This window comes from Triturus cristatus, chromosome 4_2, assembly GCF_964204655.1.
Source record: "Triturus cristatus chromosome 4_2, aTriCri1.1, whole genome shotgun sequence".
NCBI lineage: Eukaryota > Metazoa > Chordata > Amphibia > Caudata > Salamandridae > Triturus > Triturus cristatus.
Window position 1 is genome coordinate 642,652,741 of NC_140586.1, and position 21,721 is coordinate 642,674,461.

At 47.6% G+C, this 21,721-nt stretch overlaps 1 protein-coding gene across 3 annotated transcripts in view; it reads right to left on the reverse strand.

Annotated features, from left to right (window-relative positions):
- The window catches only part of PDE4B (phosphodiesterase 4B), a 1,470,628-nt gene that overhangs the window by 219,883 nt on the left and 1,229,024 nt on the right, over nt 1-21,721 (reverse strand). For all 3 annotated transcript variants that reach the window (XM_085602355.1, XM_085602356.1, XM_085602357.1), the window contains one exon: nt 9,928-9,977. In XM_085602355.1, the coding sequence (XP_085458481.1) occupies nt 9,928-9,977 (50 nt within the window). The remainder of the gene's footprint in view (nt 1-9,927; nt 9,978-21,721) is intronic.

Here is a 21,721-nt window from a genome sequence, read left to right on the forward strand (position 1 = left end):
GCTCTCTGCCCTTGTGGGGGACTAGGTGTTGAGTCTGAAACCCTTTAAGTGGCCCTGCAGGCGGCAGTTCATGTTGTGGTGTTCCTCTCGCTCCCTCTATCTGTCTCCTCCAAGGGCCAGGCATTACACCTCCCAATGCTACGTTTGCGATTCATTCTTACAACTTCTGCTCGCCGGGTTCCGGAGATCACTTTTAACCTTTTGCCTGACTCACATTTCCATCTACATGCAATCCACCCTCGCAGCAGGGGCTAGCTTTGAGGGTGGTGGGGTATTTGGGGTCTCCCCCCCACCCCCTAATAAATGTATTATTTAGTAAATAGTTTGGTACAGGAGCTTTCCGTCGGGTATAGTAATGTGTCTGTCAGATGGCACCTGGTATTTTTAATACTCACTCAGACATAAACACACATTTACCCTCATCTGTTTTAAAGGTCGTAAAACATGGCCAATTCACAAAATATTGTTTTAAGTGCCCCTCACAATCCGCACTCCTTTCCTTTTCTATTGGCCCTTAAGCCCCCATCATGCTCTGCTTCCACCCCCCACCAGTGTTTCTGAAGAAGCCACGCCCCTGCCTAGCAGGTCCTCGTGCAGATACTTTATTCCTATATCTGTGAGCCCCGCCCCTACTGCATATCATGTATACCTGAAGAGCATAAGCTCCTCACTGAGCTGACTCACCCTACACCAGAGGCGCAACTAGAGCCAAATTTCGGGGGGGGGGGGGGGGGGCTGAGCAAAAATTTCGGGGGGGGCTGAACTTTAAGCAATAGGCAGAGTGGAGCTGCAGGGGCTCTTAAAAGGGGTGAGACAACAGCGAGGCCTCATTAACATGCAGATGGTCTTTTAAAGACCTGTGAAGTGCTCGGGTGCGGCTGCTTTTTTGCCCGGCAAGGTGTCTCATCCCGGGCTGCCACCCACGATGGTGGGGGGGGGGGGTGGGGGGGGGGCTGAAGCCCTGTGAGTCCAATGGGTGTTGCGCGCCTGCCCTACACAGTCTATATGATACTTCAGTTATTTTCCCAGTATCTACATTTCACCCCATGACACATGCTGACGACACACCCTGCCGCAATCACAGAAGCGCAGAGTAAAGCTGGGTGATTCATTAACAAGTCCGGACAGGCGGGCAACTAGAGCCACATTTCGGGGGGGGCTGAAAAAGATTTCGGGGGGCTAAGTCTTCCAGCCATAGGCAGAGTGGCTGTAATAAGGGGCGAAAACGCAACAAAAGCTTCATTAACGTGTAAATGGTCTTTTAAAGACCCGTGAAGTACTCAGGTGCGGCTGCAATTAGACGAACGCCAGCCCGCGAGGCTGTCCCAGCCGGGCTGACACACATGACGGGGGGCTGAAGCCCGGTGAGCCCAATGGGTGTTGCGCGCCTGAGTCCGGACTAATCAATGGAATAATTTATCACCTCCCCTTATTCAAGAAGTAAAGGCAAGCAGGGGAAGGCAGACAGCTCGCACTTCCTGGATTTGGCATTCAATGCGCGTATTGTCCTCGGATGCGGTCATTGTGCTCTGTTAATTGTCATTCCCTTCAATGATGGAAAGAGAACACAATAAGGGGATGTGGCAAATAACAGAGGTTAAGGCCCGCACCTGACAGCAGTTAATATATGAGCGTCTGCCCCTCGCCTCCAGCCATATGCACACGCTGCCCACATTTGTGTCGAACCTTCCTTACGCACGCGCTAAACTCAAGAAACACCGAAACCAGGAAAACACCAGGAATGACCACGTCCGAGGCATCGAGGATGTTAATGGGAAACATAGGCCCATTGTGGGGGAAATATACCACTGTCCATGTGGAAGAGACGAAGAGACACCTCCTGCCATCCGGAATGTAGAGCAAGATATGAACTCCTAAAACAAAGCAAGATCGGCCTGGAAACCGCCAGCACGAGCGCGGCGCGCTGCGCGTCCTTGTCAAGGGCGTTTAAGGGGCAGGAATAAAATATGGGCGACAAGTATATTATCCAAGTGATCAGGTGAGTCCTGCAAAGCGTGAAACTCGTGTCTCCCCTCATTTTCCAAGTACCATTTCCCTCAGCTTTGTTTCTAAGCTTCATTCACGTTAAAAACGTAGCAGTTAAAATACTCCACAACAGCAGCTCAGTGGTGTACCTGGTAGCAAAATATATTCTACCACTGAGGCCATCTAGTGGCCAAAAGTGCTAATGTGTTTCTTGGTCCATTTCTGGAACACTGTCACTGAAGGTTTACTATGGTAACAAGGCTCATTAAACCATCCCGCACCGACGAACTAGTTCAGGATGACCATCACGCATTATGGACCATTTTAGATGTGGCCCGGTACCGCACGGGCCATTATTGTTGACTCCTGGAGGTGTGCCCCCACCGGTACAGAGCCACTAGGAGTTCTGACATCTGTACTGGGAAACAATATGCTGAAAGCCGTGCTATCGCTCTGAATCGTGCATGTTTTCCCCAAATCCTGTCAAGTTTTCTGGGCACAGTGCCATCTGATTGTGCAGTTAGAGTCCTGGCAATTTAAGGATATTGTTCATCATGTGAATTTTCAAGAAGAAAACGTGGGCAAGGCCAGGGGGCAAGGCCATGGAAATGAAGGCCTTGGACCCCCTGCTCTGCCTAAACCACCAGTGCCACCCTGCCCACAGTTATCAGGAACTCATCTTGCACTACCGTCCACCAGAGGTCCTGGAGAGGTTTGAATTGGGGACTGCCTGTGTAGAACCCTCTCACCTCATCTGGACACCGCTTCTGTGCAGGGGTTTCCAGCTCTCCGTGTGAATGCACCTGCTGTCCTTGTGACCATGTGATGAGTGATGGCGCCGTTTGTCAAACAGCGGTGCCGTGTGAGTTGGCACTTCTGAAGGTGGATATTGGTCCCATAATTCAGGGCCTCTTAAAATCCAATTTTGACAGACAATGGGTTTACTAGTCCGCTTCCAATGCGGCCCCATATGCTGCCTTCGCCTCTTAGAGCTGCATAAACTCTCGGCTTGGGATTGGATTTGTTGCTTTGCCGGCTCTTTTCAAGGAAAGAATCCTCCACTGTAAAGACACCAAACTTTGAAGTGACAGAAAAGAACTACGCCGCCACCATACCATCATGCGTGAAGGGACAGATCAGACATGCAGACCACAGAACTGGTCATCAAATGGTTGCCTCAGAACACCAGATGGACTGTCATGCAAGCACTTACTACCAGCAGGCTGGACTACAGCAATCCTCTCTATGCCTGAATCTCCAAACAACTCCTACACAGACTCCAGCCCGTCCAGAACACTGCTGCAAGCAGGGCCGGACTGGGAACCGAAACCGGCCCTGGCAAACTGCTTGGCCGGCCCCTCTCTGGGGCGCCGGGGGGGGGAGGTGCGGCAGAGCCGTTTGCAAGGGCCGGTTTCGGACGATTTTGTTAGAGGAGGCTGATACTGCCGGCCCCCGGTAACAAAAACAGCCCCCAGGGGCTCAAAACCGGCCCCCAACCTGGCGGCCCACTGGGGAGACGCCCGGTGCCCGCAAGGATCAGTCAGGCCCTGGCTGCAAGACTCATACTCAAGCTCCCACACCACACACCGCATTACACCATACCTCAGAAAGCTTCACAGGCTCCCTATTCACAAGCGGAGCCAATTCAAACTTCTCACGCTCCAATGACATTGGACTTTCTTAAAAAACATTTTGTTTAAAAAAGGGCAATCCTGGAATTCATTTGAATTGGTTTCTTCCAGCCAGCATTGCCTTTAATAAAAAAGAGGTTAATTTCACTGTTGACAAAAGTGAGCCTCAATCTGCATTATGCACACACACTCTCACACACGCACACACATACACGCCTGCACACACACGCTGACAAGTGTATTGTAGACAATCCACACATACAGGGAAGGTGAGGCAGCAAGAAAGTTGTGAGAGAAGAGGCGATGGAAACCAAACCATTTCTTCTTGCGTGAGGCAGGGGTATTTCACTGAGGAAGCACGTGCTGCAGGAATGGGCACATCCTTCTAATGCGTGGTGCGAGGGGGCAATGTACAAGAAGAAGGGGACATTGACAAACCTAGGTGTTTCTGGATAGTTTAACAGTCTCTGTGGCTACAATGGCAGATTGGATCCTACATATGACAGATTTATGGCCAGAGTTTTCACATTTTTTGGCACGTTTTGCAGACACAGTCACAGAATCTTAAGAGCCAAAGAGATGGTAGTTTGAAGTAAATGCTTGAAGCAGCACATAGCGCTGTCTGTTGTTGTCTTACATTATCGCACTGGATGTAGGAGACCCGTTGGTACTAACTAAGGAAGGAAGAGAAGAAGCAGCTCAGTCCTTTTCCCTCAAAACACAGAGTAATGTTCAGGCTGGATGTGGATGAATTTTGCAACTGGTTGTTGGGATCATGTGACCAGCATTTTGTGCCAGGAGTGTGATTTGTTTGTGGAAGACTGATGATATTTGAAGTGCAAATAAGTATAAGTGGGCAATAAAGAGCATCTTCCACTCCAAGGAAGAGCAACATGGGCTCCAATTAGATGGTGCATATCTTAGGCTGCGTATTTCAGTTTTCACAGTAGATATAAGTACAAACCAAAAGCCACAGGTCAGTGCGAAATAGTCAAATTTCCGTCTATTTGAGTTATCAAAATATGACCTGTTTTAACAGGTGTACCGGGAAGTGATGGATGGAATACTTGACTGGTGATTACTTGGGGCTGCATCCCAGTCCATTGTTATGTTGCACACCACACCACCTCAGTTTGGAGCCAGCTATATGCAAATCAGTCTCCACCCTACACCAATGAGAACAGTCCAGCCTGAACAGCCAAGCCAGGGGCTCCCTGAACCGGAACGCAAGCAACTCAGGACTGGTTTCACACTCATCAGGGCTCATCAGACAGGTATAGCTTGGTTCCAGTGACACAGTCGCCATGGGTATGCCCAGACATGGGTCCCTTCCTCACTGTACCTCTGGAACCAAGCTACACCTGACTGAAAAGCCCAAATCACGGCGAAACCAGCCTTGGGTTCTGGTTCAGGGAGGACCTGGCATGGAGCAGGGTCAAGACGGATTTGCATATGGCTAGGTTCAAACTGAGGTGGGTTGGAATTCTCCCCCAGTGATTGCCAGTGGTTAGACGTTTTGTAAGCATCCTCACATCACCTTTTGTTTTACTGTTTTAACAGGTGAACACCACAAATTATTAATAAATGCAGCAGTGATATCAATACCGAATGGCGATGAATTTCGTAAAAAATAATCTGTTCAACCCTTAAAACAGTATCACAACAGAGACATCCGCAGTACCTATGCTAAGGTAAAATGACCATGAGTTTTCAACTGAATTGGTGGCACTTATGTCACCGGATCCAACACAGAGTTCTGCCCTTGGTTTAAAAAACATGGAACAGAAAAGTCTCTTTCTTTCTTCTCCTTAGGGGACATGTTTTGATTTATGAGAGCCCACAGCCTCTAGCTAAAGTAAGAGGGTTAGTTTAGAGGTTTTTCTTACAATTCTTTTCCCCCTCCTCTACAACCCAAAAGTACATAGGAGGTACCTTTCTCTTACACAGAAAAGTCTCGAAACATTTCTCAGATCTCTTTTATTCCCAGCAGTCAGTCAGAAGCCTGTGCTCCTGTTCTGACAAAATCCTGCTCCTCCAGAGTTTGCACTTTTTGAAATTTGGATTAAAATCAATTAAATGGCAGGGGTGAAACTCTGGAACAGTTTCATCAGACTTAAAGCTAACAAACAACTTCACCGGTAATGAACATAAACCAACACATTATCTGTGCAGGCGATAGTGATGAGTTGGAAGGTGGCTACAGCTTTTACTACCTCAAATCAAGAAGATGAGTACTCTCTGCAGCTTATCTCTTCTGAGACTGCTTTATCTATGTGTTGTGCAGAACATTGTTTTATGTTGTTCCTCTTTACGGATGTGAACCATGAATATCAACCCCTGAGCATCAAGTGGACAGAATATCGAAAACAAATATTGTCAGGTAAGTCTAGATTTTCTTTACCTAACTCCATGCCTTTGTAACTACTCTGTACATATATCTTGAAAGCACATATAGATGTGGAATTAGGAATAGTAAATCTATATGTCCATATATGCACCTATTTTTCCATATTTTGTCCCTCTATATCCTGCCCTCAATATTTTATTACAATGATATTCTGTGGGTTGATATTCAGTCAATCTTTTTTAGCTGCCTGCCTGACCTAATTACATAAACACAAAATTAAGTCGAAAAGCGAGAGGGTATTTCAGATCTGCCTCTTTCAGCCATAGGCTTGATTGGTTGAGCTCCTTTTGGATACTGCTTGTCCCACGTGCCCTTAACATTCGAGTTTCAGTGTTTTGCATGCAATTTCCCAAAGGTTAGCAAACACTGTAGCACCACTTAGGTATCATGTGTCTCATCAATAAAGATGTTGTGTCAGGCATCAGAGCTGCACATTATTTCAGTTCCCAGCAACTGATAAACAGCTGCTGGGGTTACAGACTAGAGCTGTGATTAGTGACTACCACCATCCTTATCCATCATTGGTATATTAATTTTTTTCACAGAAAGGAAATAAAATCATAGGGCTATCACAAATACATATACAACTCTGTGTATTTCAGGTGCACCCTTGTTATGATTTGCTTTGCTCAAAAGGACAGCTACATATCCCATTGCTGTGTTCCACTTTCAATGAATGAGAAGTCCACAGTAATCTGCTGTGTTCATGAAGCTCTGGTACCCTGGATTGAGGGGGCAGGAGTGTTTGTCTTAACGTCTGCTAAAGGCATATGTACAGCTGCAAGCTATAGTAAGAGCTATAGTAAGAGCTTGCAGAACCACACCCTTGTGAAAAGCACTTCGAAGACTTGTGCCTGACTCAAGTGAGACGTTTAGTAATGGCTTGCATTCTGTACCACTGGGAAAGACTCTTCAAGGACTAAAGCCTGGTTCAAGAGTAGCATACAGTACCGACTGTCACTGCTGCAACCGAATCTTCATACATTTTCCACATGCATGCCTGACTGGCTAACAAAGTAGTTCCTCGGAGGTCCACCCTACTGCTCTACCCATGCTACACTTTGTTTTATTTGTGTGTTCTTATCAGCCTCAAACAAACAGAGGGCTATTCCGGGTACAGAATACTGGCAGATGCTAAGTACCGGAGAATGGTAATATCTATAAACAGTGGGATGTCTTATATGCCTCTTCAAGAACTAAATGATGACCTTGGCATTATTATTTGGTCCATAGAAAGGAAGCTAACATCAATTGACTTGCAAAAGTGATTATGGAAATTTAGGTGTTTCAGAAGCCACCCCTCAATGATCTGTCATGATCAGAAGGACAGTCAGGCCATTTCCAATGTTGTGTTTCATTTTCAAAACAAGCAAACATTCACATCTCTGGTATGCTGGTGAGTGGGCAGTGATGGTTGTTTGAATCGCATAGGCCCTGTAGGCCTAAGGTATTGCAGTCTGGTATACAACACTGTCTTGTGTCTGACTCAACAGGAACATCTAGTAATGACTCTGGCACTGACTCTTTGTGAAAGACTCATCAATGCCTTGTGTCTGACTCAAGGGGAACATTGAGTAATGGCTTACGGTAATGCACCTTTGAGAAAGTATCTTCCAGGACTTCTGTCAGACTCAAGAGGGACATCTAGTATATGGCTTTTTTTCAGGTGGTGGATGGAAGCTTTGCACAAGTTAGAAATCCTTCCATTTCGCACCTCCAAAAATTAATTCTAATGAGGCTATGCTCTTACTGACGGACGATGAGTCCTGCACTCCATGTATGAGCCAGCACATTTCCTTTAATGTTACAGCAGTGGCGGCTTCTCTGGTAAGGCGGAGGAGTGTCGCCCCACTGCTCTCCAAGCAGTGTAAAAAACAAAACGAGGGAAAACGAGGGAACGAGTGTAAAGCACACTCAAAAGTGCGCATGACGGTTTGACCAGCCCAAGAGGGCCGGTCTAACTGTCATGCGCACTTTGCATCTTCCCCACCAGGCTGCATTACACAGCCTGGTGAGGAACCTGAAAAGCCTCCAAGCCCCTGTCTGAGCACCAAACGACGGCGCTCAGAGGATCACAACACTGCTTAAAGCAACGTTGTGATTGGACAGGGGCTTCTAGGAGGCTGGGAGCATCCTATTGTGGCGTGGAGGAGATGGAGCAGAGGCGGCAGCACCTGGCTGCATTCAGGTAAGTGAGTTTAGTTTTTCTTTTTTTTCATTCACCCCTCTGTTCCCCCCTCCCCCAAACCCCCCGCCCCACCGAGTGGTGGGCCGATACTGTGTTACAGAGCACAGTCTGAGAGATTTAAGGTCATAGCTGAATCTGACATGACAAGTTGTGTGTGTTTCAATAGCATGGCATCAGTACTTAATGTGAGCCGTGGGTGTGGCTGGGGCCCACCGGCAGTTGTTTTTAGGGGCCAGCACTTATTTTTCTTCATCAGACTTTGACACAGAGCAAGAGAGAGTAAAACACACCATAGGAAAAGAAGGAGGAAGAGAAAGACAGAACACCCATGAAGAAGGGGAAACGACAGGGATGAAAGAGAACCTGCAAGAATGAGATCAAACATCAGGGAGGTTCTGGTGGCAGATTAAAGAGACATGAGGTAGAATCAAGACTAAAAAGCATTGGCATTTGGCACCCAAACCTTTGATAGTGTCACTCTTAGTCCGTGCGCAACAATATGGGCCCGGCACTCAATTATTTTACAGATCAAGTCAAGCTCTTTGGCTAAACCTATTAAATGCAGCATATTAAACAAGCTGCACTCTCATTTATGTGTTCCAAGAATAGGGGTTATTCAATGTCCTGATGTATACAAACAGAATCTGTACAACCCTATGTTTGCAAGCATCATGCAAACCATACTTATTCTTTTTGCTAACGCTTGTTTGATTTGCATTTCAGTCTTGCTGTACACATTTGTTGTTGATTATAGAGTTCTGCTTTATTACTTCCTTCCATTATTGTTTTGGCCAGTATACAATTTGGGTTTATTTATGTTTCATTGTTTTCTGTGTTTGCAGCTGTTCCCCCAGCATTTGTTTGTGCATTACAAATAATACACAATACATTACAAGGCAGGTGGGCCTTTTTTGGTTTCTTTCACTCAGTTGGGGTGTTAGCCAAAGGGTGAGAAACTAGATGTATATATTTTATTTGTCAGATTACACTTCTACTGTTGTGCATAGTAAGTAATGATAAGAGAAGAACACTAGATCAGGAAGAAGAACTACAAAAGAGGAAAGCAGGAAAAAAAGAGGCACTTAGGGCCTCATTACAATTCGGTGGGACTGCCACCGTCAGGCCGTCGGTGGCTGTCCCACCGCCATCGGACCCTGCAGGACCACCCGCCGCATTACCAGGGTCAGAGGATGGAGGGCAGGTAGACAGACTGACAACCACGTATCCGTCGGGCTCATCGGAGGGACTGCAATCCTTACAACAGTGGCGTTGCCTGCCCTCCGCTCTGTGCCTTGGGGGTACCTATGGTGACCCCTTATATATCCCTGCACCATGTGGCAGGCACCATGCGGTGCCTGCCACATGGTGCAGGGATATGTCAGATTAGTTTTTTTTGTGTGCTTCAGCCCGCAGCACACGCCGCAATGAAGGCATTCCCATCGCAATGCGGCATCAGTGTCGTCCTTCCGACTCCATAATCAGGCCCTCAGTTTGCAATTAAGTACTATTTGAGAATGGGGCAATAGTTTGCCTTGACCATGACCTGCACTTTGAGTAGTGCACTCTTTATTGTTACTATTCTGTCCGTGTAGAATATACTGAAAATTTGTGTTTCCAAATCGCCAAAGAAAGACCACAACTTTTGATAGCAACACATCTGTGATATTGTAGGAAATTAGGGATATTTTATGTAAAAAATAACTTGTCCCACTAACCTTGAAGACTGACTCTTGGAATTGGTGGCTGAGTTGCAACTGGAGACCTCCTGTGAAAGAGCAAAAATATAAATTCAATTTAGTGCACATTCAAAGGGTCTACTCAGTAAGTGTGAAGTGTTTAAATGGACAAGGTATAAGACTATTTCAGGAGAAAAGAAAACACTTGTATCCTGACATTTTTAGCAAAATTTTCAATGTTCTAGAATGTGTGATTTTCTCAATAATAAACAAATTCTCACTTTTAAAAGCAAGAAAACCTAAAAAAAAAACGAAAAGCTGAGTGAAGAAAATTAAGTAAATTTCCTTTACCCCAGTAATAAATATTGATTTTGTAGTACATCGCAATTCTGGGTTAGATCATAAATTGGAGTAAATTGATCTGATTCTTTAGCAGAAAATTGAATATGTAAAACTATGAGCTCCAACTAAGGTAGTACTATGGTATTGAATGTGGATTCTTAAGCACGGTCACCCTCTGTTTCAGTTTTAAGCAATGACTTTTATGCTACTCCTGACCTGTGGCATAGTGCTTCTTCTTTGCTTGGATGTAAATATGTCAAGTAAAGATCCTGAAGGAATTCTGGTGTGGAAAACTAAAGAACAATTCTAAGGTGTATAGTGTAACACCTGCAATTGGGATGTTGATAGTGCAGATTCAGGAATTATGAGTGGTACTCTGCCCCTGCACACATTTACCCTACTTTTCTAAACTAGGGCCATGTTTGTCACTTTTGTCCCAACTAATTAACATTTATTTCACATTTGCTGACCAAGCGGTCAGCATCAACTGAGAATTACAGACACATTGTCTGAGACAATCGTGTTTTGTACTCTCTGAGAATGGACTAATTAATGTTAAACCTAGAAAATAGAAGCAAATACTGAACACTCAAATATTTCTATACAAACCATACACCATTCTAAGATTATATAATTTTATTTTCTACACTGACAAACACAAGAATACATAAAATGTTAAGGCCTTTTATTAGTAAGTAGACTAGCTTTTAAGGGCCTCATGTATGAAGGCTTTAGCTTTTGCAAAGCCTCCTGTTTGGTAAATGGTAGAGATTGCGAATGATAGAAGCCTTTACCAAATGTACCAAACCTATTTCGCAACCCATCAAAGGTTTTCTTAATCACTAAACAGTTATAGAAATGGTTCCAAAATAGCGGTTTGGATGGGGGCGTGTTTTGGATATCAGTTGTATATAGCAGTGCTGACTCTGATATAAGACTGCTTTGTAACCATAATCAATCACAAAAGACTGAAAAGTTACAGACTCCTAAATGGGTATGGTGACTGGTTCACAAAGGTGAAAGTGTCCTCTTTGAACCACTTCCCCACTGTGAATCTTGAAATAAGCTTGAGAGAGAGTAGGCAGTGTTCCATGTGCCCGCTATCAACTCTCAGTAAAACATTTTGGAAAACAAAACTTTTTGTTTCAAAAACAGTAAGATTCCTTTAAGGGAAATATGCTGCATTAAAAAAAAATCTTTTTTTAAATACTATAACAGACATGGTGGTCTTATGACCTTATACATAGGTCTGCTTGCAACATACTATTCCATTTACAAAATGTTGGTGCGCAATTTGCAACTACTTTTCACTAATGGAAAAACTACATGATAAATGTTTTCATGTGTACCGCTCACATTCTCCCAGGAGACTCTTCCATTCCTTCCTCTTCTCGGATCCCCACAGAGTTGAGGGGAGAGGTAGGCGGGCACGGGCAGTAGCATCAACTCAAGCACTTTTCAGAGCATCTTCACAGACCCTAGGTAAGTGGTGCAGGGAAGGATACTACACTAGCACTTCCATCCCTTTTCAGCCGCTACCCATGTCTCCAGAGACTCTGGAGCCAGTAGATGCTCGTTGGAAGCATGGTGAATAGTTCATACAAAACTCAACACCACTGATCGATTGGTAGCTTTTTGCTTTAGATATAGGATGGGGCATGAACATTTTGTGGTAGATTATAAGGGAGGCAGGTGGCTGCATTCCTTTTCCTTTCCAATTAGATAGCATAGGAGTTTTTTTTTTTAGAGGACGTTTAGAAAGAGAGTTGAAAAGGGAAGCAATTTGGGCAAGACATTGGCAATTAATTGCATGTCAGTTGCTTCTTCTCACATTTGTGTTACTCAAGACACAGGGCCTGATGCACAAAGTTCTATTTCACACACAATTGGGACTTATTTGTGTACAAAACTGATCTGCAGAGAACAGGGGACCTTTGTAGTGGATCCTACACACTAGCAATCTTTAAGGGGTAATGCGGGACCCTGGGCATTCTAGTAAAGGCGGTCATGCCAAGTATGGTGTGCATTCCCAAAACTCATTAACTAGTGGGTACTCCAAAGGTTGTTTCCACACTCATAAAACCTGCAAAGTTACTCCTCTGGAAGTTAGCTTCTTTTCAGCAAGGGTAAGGAAAGGGTAGTTTTAGAGGGATTCAACGGAGAGGGTTTCTTCAGGGAGAAACACGTTTTCCCCAGAGAGCAGAAAATTAAAAGAGAAATGTGCTTTTGCACATTACCTCAATGCATACTCCACCAGATTTCCTTTAATGACAGGGCTATCGTTATGCATGTCTACATACAGGCTGGTGAAGTAGTCTATCTACATCATGGATCTTTGCATTGTAGGTGCATCTGTTTTTGTTAATCAATGTCTAATTCTAATCGCTTTTCTTCAGTTCTAACTTGCATACTGTATCAAACTGTTATAAAAACATTATTTCACAGCACTGCGGGACCTTATATACCTCCAAGTTGGCAGAGTACAATGTTGTTTCACTATTAGGTTTCTTTGAAAGGATTTTGCTAGGTAGCCCCTAGTCGACAGTGGGCAGAACATTACCCTAAACTAAACATTTCTTGACTGAAGGTTGGACGGCTAATGTTATGTTATGTTATGTCCACTTGTAACGCGCTCGGCTACTTGTAAGTGTCCCGGCGCAAAACCCGAGGGAAGAGGAGAGCCAATCACGCAAAGAGATGTGTTTTGAGCTTCCTTTTGAATGCTGCAAGCTCGTGAGTAAGGCGAAGATCAGGAGGAAGAGCATTCCAGGCCACGCTGGCTTTAACCACCAGGGAACAGCCCCCGACCCTCTGGAGTTTGAAGCGCGGAACAGAAGCAAGACAGAGGGACGAAGAGCATAAGGCCCGCGAGGGGACATAAAAGGAAAAACGCCTCTGGAGATAAAGGGGGCCCTGACCGTGGAGAGCTCGATGGGCCAGGACCAAGAGTTTAAACTTGATCCTGGCCACCACGGGTAGCCAGTGAAGAGAGTGCAGGTGAGAGGTGACACTCTTCCTTGACGAGATACCCAGAAGCAATCTGGCTGCAGTGTTCTGGACCACCTGCAGTTTTTTAATCAGGTACCCAGGGACCCCCGCATATAAGGCATTGGCGTAATCCAGCCGAGAGAGAATCAAAGCACAGGTGATCATTTCTCTGGCTGCCTGCGGGAGCAGAGGAAAAAAATTGCTAAGGGTTTTTATAAGACCAAAGCAGCACCCAGCAGTTTTCCTAATATGAGTGGAAAAGGAAAGATTCTCCTCGAACCAGACACCCAAGTTCTTAGCGGGCTGTCCCTCAGACAGGGGAAGTGGAAGCTCCTGTGGCCACAGCTGTTCGCTAAAGTCGGCAGGAAATTTGCCAAAAAGCAGGATCTCCGATTTTTGCTCATTACACTTAAGCTGAGCGTCCGCCAGCCAAGTGAAGATGGAACGAAGGGTTGCGCCGCAAGGACTGAATTAGAAGCTTTATCCCAGGTGAACAGCAGCTGGGTGTCATCCGCATAAGCCAAAACCTTAGCCCCGAGAGCTTCATCCAGATGGATCAAAGGCGTAACATAAATGTTAAAAAGGAAAGGGCTAAGGGAGGAGCCCAGCTGGTCACCCGTGGTGACCGTATTAAGAGAGGAATTGAAAGGAGGGAGCCAGATCTGCTCAGCCCGCTCCTCCAAAAAAGACCTAAGCCAGCCCCATACAGCCCCTGACACTCCAATATCAGCGAGGCGGGCCAAGAGAAGATCGTGTGGGACCATATCGAAAGCCGCCAAGAGGTCAAGCAGAATCAAAGCTGCCCTACCCCCGACATCAAGGCACGCCCGAATGGCCTCCACAACCTCAACCAAGACCGTCTCAGTGCTGTGGGCAGCACGAAACCCTGATTGAGCTGAGTGCAAAAGAGCCCAGGACTCCACAAATTCTGTCAATTGCTTATGAACCACCTTCTCACAGACTTTGGCTATAGCTGGCAAAAGAGAGATGGGCTGATAATTGCCTGGGTTAAGTGGATCCAGAGAGGGCTTTTTAAGGAGGGGAAGAATCTTTGCCTGCTTCCAGCCCTGAGGAACAGCCATTGACTGTAGAGACAGATTAATAATCAAATTGACTTCAAGGTGGATACTCTCAGCTACGGCGGCCAGAAGCCTGGCCGGGCAGGCATCGGCCGGAGAACCAGATTTCAGACCTCTAAGAATTTGAAGAGTTTCCAGCGGGTGAACTGGTCTAAAGGCAGACAGCGTGCCAGAGGGGGGCACGGCTTGGGAAACCAGCGGCCCTCCATGATCGCCCTTGCCTGAAGAGAACGAGGCCTGAATGGCCTTGATTTTATCTCTAAAGAACCCTGACAGAGTGTTACACCAATCAAAAGAGGAGGGAGTAACACTAGCTTGAGCCAGCGGGGAGGTGAAACTCTGCACTATGGCAAACATTTCTTTAGAGTTGTTCCTGGCAGCGTCAATGCGAGCCGCAAAGAAATGACCTTTCGCCGTAGAAATGGCGACATAATAGGTTCTTTGCATTGCTCTAAGTTTTGTTTTAGCCACAAGGCAGTAGCCACTCCGGCGCCACGCCCGCTCCAAAATTTTACACTCATGTTTAACCGCTTTAAGAGCAGGTGTAAACCATGGTTTGGAGGGCGCAGCTCTGGCCGGTCTAATAGGTCGTAGAGAGGCAATCGAATTCACTGCACTGGAGACCCAACCCGTAAACCCTGACAGGCACTCCTCCAGACCCCCAGACAGAACAGGCCTGGTGGTATCCAAGGCTTGAGCAAGTTCCAAAGGATCCAATTTCCCAAAAGCAGGCTTCTGGTAAAAATGCACCCGGGTCTCAACCTTGGAGACAGTCCAAGAAAAATAGGATATAAAATGGTCTGACCAAGTCACTGGGAGGGGATCCCTTACAAGAATAGGAAAGTTAGACCAGATGGGGTCCAGAATATGTCCGGCCCGATGAGTGGGAAGGCCGACGTGCTAATTTAAGGCCTTCCTTTGGTAGGATGGGCTTGAGGCTATGCAGAATTTTTAATTGGATCTGATGTTCATTTTGGTCTCTTCGACATGGCTGTTGTGGAGTAAAGGGTTGTGAACGTTGCAGCCAAGGGACTCTACTGAGTTGATAATTTTTTTGTGAAAGACAAATGTCCTTAATTTGATTTTTCTCATCAGTTTGAAGTTTCTAGCCTTTGATGTGGGAAAGGAGAAGTCTAGTCTTCTTATCATCAGCTGTAGTTTTGTTATAGTTTGGAATTTCTTTAAGAGTTGAGGTGAGCGCATTTGATCTGCGTATATAGAGGAGTATTATCTACATGTTGCAGAAAGGAAAGATAACCTGTTTTACCAATACATCACCTAATTACTCCTCATAAAGTTCGAAAAGTAAGGTGGTGAGGAAGGAGTCCTGTGAGGCCTTGCTAAGATTAGAGACAGAATTGCCCCTTTTAATGTATTGGGATCTGTCACAAAGATAGGATTTGCACTGTTAGAAATGGGATTTCTGGTTGGCTGAGGCGTGTGCCAAAGCCAGGCAGAAACCACCACTCTAGTCAGGGCAAGAAAGTAACACGCCAAAGATAACCCCCGCTCACCCCCTTGGTAGCTTGGCACGAGCAGTCAGGCTTATCCCGGAGGCAATGTGTAAAGAATTTTTGCACGCACACAGCAACAACATCCCAGGCACACCACAAAAGGAACTCCACATAAGGTTATATATAAAAATAGCCTTTGTATTATCATAACAGCATAGAATAGTAAGTACATATTATACATGGTGCCACCTGGCACTAGGTCATATTTACAAAGGATTATTTACACCTGACAGGGCCAAATGGACCACTGTCAGTACCATCACAAAGTGAACTTTGTAAATGTAGAATTTATCATAAACATGGAACACAACCAGTACTACTGGTAATCACTATACTTAGCATCAGCCTGTAACATCAACTACATTAGGCTCAGTATCACATCAGGCGCACATTACATTCTGCGCCAACCTCATCAGCATAAACCCATTATGCATTTTTCTCACAAGTCTAAACACCTTAGACCCTAACCTCCTAAGCATAACTCACATTAGTGAATAAATCTCACTAGCATAAACCATTATATGCAAAACAACCTCCTAATCATAAAACACATTTAGAGGTATAACACAGGGTGCGTAATCATACTACATACATCACATTTCCTAGCACCACATCACATTAGGGCCTGGTGCCCTATAAATCTAACAATCCCCCTGGCCAACTGGCCATCTCAGAAAAGGGTCTCAAATGCCCTATGTCTACAAAGTCAGGGCGGCTGCCTAGGCAGCGAAGGTCAAGGGTGAGCCACTGCGCAAAACCTAAACGTTGCAGCTGCCCACTACTTGCTGGGCAGCTGTGCATAGCAAATGTAGGCCTGGGCTCTCACTTGGGCCCTGGGGTCCCCACTGGGACTACGTAGGGGAAGGAATGCGGCAAAACAGTGCAGCTACCCGCTCTGGTGCGGCGCAGCTGAGGATCAACAAAATAAAGTAAAGGGCCTTGGCACATCTGTGCCTCTTCAGCCCCTTTGGGCCCTTCTAAATTAACTGTCCCCATCGTTGCAGTTGCCCACTGTCTAGTGGGGCAACTGTGACCATCGCAGCAAAGGGGGGCTTTTAAATAACGTTGCCCCCATGTTGGAGCACACAGGCTCTCAAAATAAACATGCGCCAAAAAGAACTTGCACCCAAACCCCACGGGGGCCCCTAATATAATGAACACTGCCGCTCTCGTTGGAGCAGCCCGCTGCCAGCCGGGGCCGCTCTGAGTTTGTCTGTCCCATACAACGTGAACCCTCACTCACCGGGACAGGTGATCTCGCTGTGGCTCCTGGTGCCGCTCGGGGTCTTCTCTCCCTCAGGCAGCACTTTTCTCACGGCGCGGGGCTTCCCTTCGCTCCTGGGAGCCACGCGCTGCCGTCGGCGGCCTCAGCTGCCTTTACTCTTCACCCGGGCCCCCTCCTGGGACCCGGAACATTTCTGCACATCTGGCGGGGCTCTCACCCGCTGGCATACGGGAGCCCCGCTCGACACCGCCAGGTTCGTTGCTCTCGCGTCTCCAGGCTGGCAGGACTTCCTGTCTCACCGGCAGGATCCGCCAATGTCGGGCTCGTCCTGCCTGACTTCCGGGTCGCATTCAGAAGCGACCAGGAGATTCCTTTTGCTTTGCCCCGGTTGCGGCGGTGCTTCCTTCCTCAAGGGCGGGGTGGGCACCCGCCAAAACAGCGCCTAAGCGGGGTGGGCACCCGTGATGAAAATGGACAATACTGCGGGGTGGGCACCCGCTTGAAACCACCACAAAGAGGCGATGTGGGGTAGGCTCCCGCGTAGTACACAGGCAATTGCGGGGGGGGGCACCCGCCCTCGAATACAAACGAAAAGCGGGGTGGGCACCTGCTATCCGCAACAGCAATAAGCAGGGTGGGCACCCACGATTATCAGCACAACCAGCGGGGTGGGCTCAAGCTCGGTTTCACAGCAGGGTGGGGGAATCCTCACGCTGGGATTCCCTCGAGTCGAAGAGCAGCTCATCGCTGCAGTGCCCACAGGCTTCTCTTCTTTCAGTCAATTTTCCAAATATAGCGCTCACGATGCAGCTCAGTGCTGAAAATGCCAGCTCCTCCCAGCAACACCTAGCAGAGCCTCCTGGTCCCAAGAGCAAAGTGCTCACGAGGTGCTAGATTAAAGTCCTGGAAGTCCTTAAAGATGAGAGGGTAATGCAGGGCAGAAGGGTCCCCAAAAAGAAGTCCTCCAGGCATCCAGGGGCAGGGCAGGGCCCAGGGAGGCAAGCCTTCCCCTGAGCCCCAGCAGCAGCACACTCCTGGTAGATTCAAGTCCAGAACAAGAACATGTTCATGGGGTCACAGCCCCTTCTTTTATACAGCATTTTCCTTTGTTCTGCAACTGTAGGGCAAGGGGAGAACCAGATACAACTGGTTCAGGAGCACTTTGTTTTGCTCAGGTCCCCTCTCTATTCACAGGACAGGCCAGGGACATCAGACGCACCACAGGAGGTGAAGCCAGCATTGTGGAGGGAAGGCCCAGCCCTATTCAGGTCCCAGGTGCAACTCCTCCCTCCCATCTACATGCAGATCTCTCCATTCACCACCGGGCAGACTCACCCTGGCTCCTGGGATTCCCCAGCCCTCTCAGCTCCTGTCAATCACAAGCCAGACATGCATTTCACATCACACAGCACACAGAAATGCCAACTTCTAGAAGTGGCACTTCTCCACCAGTCACAATAAATCTGCGCACACCATTGCGCAGCATTTATTCTCACGAGTTCGCACATACCAAACTCGCCCGGCACTCCTCTAACATCAGGAACTACCATGGACACACATATCCTCCATGCATTCCTATGGGAGGGCAGGCCAATCTCATCACACACACTCAGGGAGCGCACGCACTTTACACTGGGCCACAGTGCTAAAGTGCCCAGAGGCCTAAAACCACTACCACCATTAGGGCCAAGTCCAACACGACCCCCTCCCAGCCAAAACGCAGGGTAGACCAATCATTCCCTTGATGGGCTTCCCTGCTTCAGGCGAGAAAACATGGACGCGGGCCCGCACTGCAGAGACACCCTCCGGTTCTATGCCACTCTGAACTCATGTTGTTCCCTCTAAATAATAAAATGCAACAATAATAAAATATATAAATAAAATTCGGGCCCAACTAGGCTACCCCACTGGTACTCCCTAGTTGTCCATGGCCAGGCCCAGGCCCTAGGCCACCCAGATACCACTGGTTCTTGCCAAACCACAGAGTGGGGGGCAGTAACCCCTGGCATACAATAACCATTCTCCACTCTCCCTCTCAGTGTAGTTCCAAACTACCACTGATCCTTCAACCTAGGGTCTGCACCCTCAGGCTGACCAGAGGTCATGGGCAAGAATGCCAAACCCTACCTCTACTTCTGAGGTTCCGCACCCTCCCAGGTAAGCACCCCACAGAACACAACTCCCCCACCAGTTCAGGACCTCTCTCCATCAACTGGTCTACCACCTGGGATCCACATTCACCGGATGCACCGGGGTCAGAGACGAGGACTCCCTCCCTCTGCACCCCCTTCCAGAGTTCTGCACCCTCCCACTGTAGAGCAGGGTCTCTTCACTTAAGATGAGCCCCACCTGCGTTCACCGGGGTACCCCTAGAAGGCAAACCGGCCAGGACACTGACTACAGCTGCCCTAACGTCGAGATCCTGAAACACCGGCTACTGGCTCCCCAACCCAGGGACGTACCCTTTGGTCAGATACCCGGTGAACCAGGACTTCACGAGTTTGACACATAACTAATGTCCAGGACACTGACTACAGTTGCCCTTACGTCCAGATCCGGAAGCACTGGCTACAGGCTTCCTAACCCAGGGACGTACCCTTTGGTCAGATGCCTGGCGAACCAGGACTTCCTGGGAGTACATATACCCTCCCGAGGGTGACACATACATAGCGTGTCGTGTGAAAGTCTGCCTGGAGGAGAACTCACGACCTCCTGTCCCTCTGACAGTGCGTGAAGATGCCCCAGGACAGAAGTGGCGTCACCATGGTCACTCATTGGTGGCTCAGCCCTTCTGGCAGGCCCCTGACCCACTGGTTCCCACTGGGGACCCTTTCCCCCTCTCACCCCTCAAAACTGGACCCCACCTGCGTTCAGGGGGGTACCACCTCACAATTGCCCGGAGAACCAGGACTTCCTGGGAGTACATATACCCTCCCGAGGGTGACACATACCTAGCGTGTCGTGTGGCAGTCTGTCTGGCACAGAGCTCACGGCCTCCTGTCCCTCTGACAGTGCGTGAAGATGCCCCAGGACAGAAGTGGCGTCACCATGGTCACTCATTGGTGGCTCAGCCCTTCTGGCCGGCCCCTGACCCACTGGTTCCCACTGGGGACTCTTTCCCCCTCTCACCCCTCAAAACTGAACCTCTGCACCCTCCACCTAGGAGTGGCACTGCTAGACACCAAAACTGATGGAGGCCTGACTACACACTCTCCCAGCTTACCTAAAACAGGAAGAACCACCCCGAAGAACAGTCCAACAGAACAGACTAGGCTCCCTACCTGGTGTTCCCTCATGGAACCAACAAGTCCTGGAGACTGAGGTTGGGGTTCGGAATACGACCCAGTCTCACGCCCTCAACCAGTTCAGGCATGAGGCCACACAACCTCCTCACAATAAGGGTACCTAGCTTGGCTACTCTGAACCATCTCCGCCGCAAGGGTTTGTGGAGACACCTGCATCATTCTTCTAGCGTCACTCCCCAAAACAAGCTCCAAAGACTCAAAAGAATTTACACACTCCAGGTGTTGGTGCGAATTCGGAAAACAATTACTGGGAGATTCTCTCTGACACAACAGACTGAACAACCCTTTAACACAATTTAACACCCAATCGTCCAGTGCAACACAACATTCATCCACACTCCCCCCAATACTGGTGAGACAGCATCTTACTGCCCCTGAAACACAACCTGTACCTCACCCAACTGGCAACCAGGTACCATACTCTGGGAACTGGGAATGGGACTTCTTGCACTGGACTACAAATTGCTGCCACCACTGGATCCCACCCTACTGGGGATACCAGAAAACTAAATTTAAAAAAAACTGCACTTAGGGGATAATCTAACCTCCCGAGCTAGTTACTCCATGCCAATTAAGTTACCACTTTAGGCCAACCCTAGAAATAGCAGACAGCACAGGGGCAGAACAACTCCTTCAGCTTCGGCCCAACCCAAGGAATAGCAGACAGTACAGGGGCATTAACAAATCCTTTAGCTTGCGCTGCAGGCCAACCCCATAAATACCAATCTGCACAAGGGCAGTACAATACTCCTTCAGCTTCAGGCCAACCCAAGAAATAGCAGTCTGCACAAGGGCAGTCACTCCTCCAGATTCTCTGGTTTTCTGTCCTTGGCATGACACCCAACTCATAGTGAAACAAGAAACACATTTCCAAAGAAATGACACTTAAAACAACTTAGAACAATAATCCCGTTCCATGTGACTATCTAAAATGCAGAGTTTTGTAGTGCAGCCAGTCGTTGCTGTGGTACTGCGCAAATGCAAGTTGTAATCCCACCGCTGATCACCAATGTTAGAAATGGGATTTCTGGTTGGCTGAGGCGTGTGCCAAAGCCAGGCAGAAACCACTACTCTAGTCAGGGCAAGGAAGTTACACGCCAAAGATAACCCCCGCTCACCCCCTTGGTAGCTTGGCATGAGCAGTCAGGCTTATCCTGGAGGCAATGTGTAAAGCATTTGCGCACGCACACAGCAACAACACCCCAGGCACACCACAAAAGGAACTCCACACAAGGTTATATATAAAAATAGCCTTTGTATTATCATAACACCTTAGAATAGTAAGCACATATTATACATGGTGCCATCTGGCACTAGGTCATATTTACAAGGGATTATTTACACCTGACAGGGCCAACTGGACCACTGTCAGTACCATCA